This window comes from Anneissia japonica, unplaced genomic scaffold (genome assembly GCF_011630105.1).
Source record: "Anneissia japonica isolate Jap-2015-1 unplaced genomic scaffold, ASM1163010v1 scaffold7731_len1735946_cov199, whole genome shotgun sequence".
Classification (NCBI taxonomy): domain Eukaryota; kingdom Metazoa; phylum Echinodermata; class Crinoidea; order Comatulida; family Comatulidae; genus Anneissia; species Anneissia japonica.
Genome location: NW_022758997.1, coordinates 116,387 through 120,043, shown reverse-complemented (window position 1 = coordinate 120,043; position 3,657 = coordinate 116,387). Strand labels below are relative to the sequence as shown.

Genomic DNA, 3,657 nt, shown 5'->3' with positions numbered 1-3,657 from the left:
AACTCGTCACTGAGGACGAGTTTGGTGATCCGCCGTACTTTAACCCTCACGAAGCACGCACGGTTCTGATTGAAAAGTATTATATGCTAAAACATGCTCTATTCAGTTTTTAAAAAGAGTAATTTTGAGCATTTAAGGACTTAGAAATGTATACACATATGTCTTAACGTCCGTGCGCACGGTAATGACATTAATACAGTGTCACAAACCCAAAACATGTAACCGAAACGTAATTTCCACCTTCAGTACATGCTGTGGGCGTGGAAATGAGCGTACGGCGCGTAAATTATGGAAAGTATTGAAATACTGAAAATGACCAGAAACGTGCTTTAAATTATCTGAAAAGTGATATTAACAATTTTAAAATTTTAACGCACAAGTACGAATACCTTTTACGACGTGCCTGAGGACGGTAATGGCACATGAATTTAAACCTTGTCAAGTTCAATTTAAAACCCCCTGTTGGTTGGTAATGCCACACAAATTTTCCTTTTAGAGTATATGAACTATATATCGGTCTGATGGCGTCGAAATACAGTCTGCCGCCCTCTATTTTAAAATTGTTTAATCTTTTAAGAAAAAAGATGAGAAGGCTCCAAAAAAATAAAGCGACACTTCTGAAAGAGAATTGTCTCAGCTATAACATACTCACTAGTGGAAGACAATCGATCAAGAATAAGCAAGATACGTTCAAATAAGTTGAAAAATAATGACGTCATAAATAAAATTTCAGTTTTTTAAAAATTAGATAGCAATATGATGACGTCACAATGTCCGATCAGCCATAATGATCTATGAAATCATATCTACAATTAATGTGCTTTCAGAATATGTAATAAAAATTAGGGGTTACCTTTCATCCTAAGGAGCTATAACTGATTAAAAGTAGGCATAATTTTAAGTATACATAATTGTTGATGTAAGCGTACGCGCACGTTAATTTGCGCGAACGGAAAATTAAGGTACCTGACATTCAACCTTGACCTGAAGATTATGCTCACTTAATATGATTCAGAAATGTCGAATGGTTAAGATGATATGGGTTCATCAACGTTTTGAGGAAAGAAAGATGTGGGGGTTCAGAAAAAACAATTTTTTTGACCATGATGACGTCATCAAAATGTAAAAGGAAATCAAATATATTAAAGAGGATTGTCTCAGCTATAACATACTCAAAGTTGGAAGACGATCGATCAAGGATAAGCGAGATACGCTCAAAAATGTATTTTCAAAAATGACGTCATAGCTATAATTCACTTTCTTTTAATTCAGATGCCAGTATGACGATGTCACGATGTCCGATCAGCCATTATGATCTATAAAATCAAATTTATAACTTATGTGCTTTCAGAATATGTAATAAGAATTGGTGTCACCATTAATGCTAAGGAGCTATAACTGAATTAAAAATAGGCCTGATTTTAGCATATTTTCACTGTATATCGGCACAAATCTGCGGAAAGATACCTATATTTGATGCGCACGTACTGCATTGCTATTGGCCATAAGATGACCAAAAAGAATGGAAATTTGTGAAAACAATGTCAGGAACCCAAATTATTAGAAAAAACATAATGTTTAGCTTCCGTACGTGCTGCGCGCAAAAAAATGCGCGCGCGTAGTGGAAAATTTCAAAAAATTTTGAAATGCTCAAAATGGCCTGAAACGTGCTCTAATTTAGTCAAAAAGTGATTTTGAGCTTTTTAAAAATTTGACGCGCGCGTAATGAAGCGCATGCATAAAATTAAGATACAGTACATTCAACATTAAACCGAAGTTAATGCTCACTTAATACGATTTTGAAATGGCAATTGGTTAGGCTGATATGACTGATAATGTAAAAACGCAAAATTGCGCGTAGATGACGTCACGCATGACTGAGTGCGTTGAAAAGCTTACCATGACTATTCCCGACCAAGCCAAATGTTGGTTGACAGTGGTTGTGCGTAACTCGTAGCATTTTTTGAGATATCGTGCGAACAACAAAATGGGGAGAAATGTAGTACTATCACAAGAGGTGATCCGCTCGTGAAGCAGATCACCAATAATTATGAGAGAATGACGCATATTTATGCTGGATTACCCTCTCATTTTCACCAACCTCTTTCCTATCATGACTCTCGTCATTATGATTTTCAAGTACAGAAGTCGTTATCTACTTTGCTAACTTCCATAGCCCAGGTATATCTTTTGTTTTTTTGCCTAGACTGCATAGTACATTCACCATAGCCTAGGCAAATGTATTTTTACATTGTAAGACAATACAATATGACCTCCTTAGCCCTGGTAAATGTATTTTTAACCTGGTCAGACAACAGAGTGCAATGACAGCATTAATTACCTGTAATAGTCCCAGTTGCAGTGAAATATTAACCCCAAAGTCTGTTGACCTACTATTGGTATAATTACTTGGAAAAGAATTCATACAGTATGTTGACCCAGTAAAGAACATGTCCAGCAGAAATGAAAAGTGCATTTAATGTACTTTTGTAGGCCTGATTTCAATCTCATAATGTAGAACAGGCTTTTATATGTAAGTTCTTTCATTCATACGAAGATGCAACGAATATAAAATAAGGAAAAGAAATTTGTTTTAGTTATGGTTATTAGATTATCATGAACATGAATATCACCATATTTTCTTAATCATCACCATATAGTAATCACCAATACCATGATCATCATCATCATATATCACCATAATTATAATATTTATCTACTTTATAACAAATTTCATCTTCTAAATTAATAATGCAATGTCTTGATCTTTCAGCTTAAAGAGCGTTACAACCACGACTGCAGTAAATGCAATCATCCGCCAGGATTCCCAACATCGGAGAAGCCACCGAAGGAGCTAGATTACTCAAAGCCATTGGACACAATGAAGATGTGGACCTTTTTCTCGAGTAAATTCACCAGTCAAATTACACGTATCGTCAACTTTGCCAAGAAAATTCCTGGTTTCAAGAATTTAAATCGTGAAGACCAAATCACACTGATTAAAACCGGGTTATTTGAAGTCGCTACCATCAGGTTCTCGACTGTCGCGAATGTCAGCAATGGGATGGTGTACTGGTGGACGACAGGTGACATGTTCTCCTTAAAAGACACGCATGAAATGCCATTAGGGAACTTGTTTGATCTCCTGTTTGACTTCTCGGCACGTGTCAATCAAATGCTGCTAGAAGACAGTGAATATGCCTTGTTGTCTGCAGTTGTCATTATGTCACCAGGTGAGAGAACTTTGTTTTAAGGCTTGTAGTTTTAAATGCATATTACACTGTGTCAAAGGTCAATTTATAAAATCAAGTCATATCACATATGTATTATATGAATATTATATAGTTTTATTAACAATGTATGAAGATTGGTTAAAATATCATAAAGACAAACAACTGTTAGTAAATTTTAAAAGTAAATTTTTAAAGATGATTTTTGTCTATATACCTTGACATTTGACCTAGTGATGTGCAATAACTTTATGAGAAGGTTTATTATGTGCTTTTTAATCCAGGGTTTCATAAAAGGATTAAGTTTAGCTCTGTGCTATTCTTTAAAGGTGATCAAGTAATTTATGCAGGGAAACTTGTGGTTGTTGCTGCACCATTTGAATTGGTATACCAACCTGTTGAAAAAGAGTTTGTATACATTAGTGGT

General features: G+C 35.1%; 1 protein-coding gene across 1 annotated transcript in view; it reads left to right on the top strand.

Annotated features, from left to right (window-relative positions):
- LOC117125490 (nuclear receptor subfamily 1 group D member 1-like) overlaps positions 1-3,657 on the top strand; it is an 86,962-nt gene that overhangs the window by 75,503 nt on the left and 7,802 nt on the right. Inside the window, exon 5 of the mRNA XM_033271987.1 lies at positions 2,774-3,233. Within this exon, the coding sequence (XP_033127878.1) occupies positions 2,774-3,233 (460 nt within the window). The remainder of the gene's footprint in view (positions 1-2,773; positions 3,234-3,657) is intronic.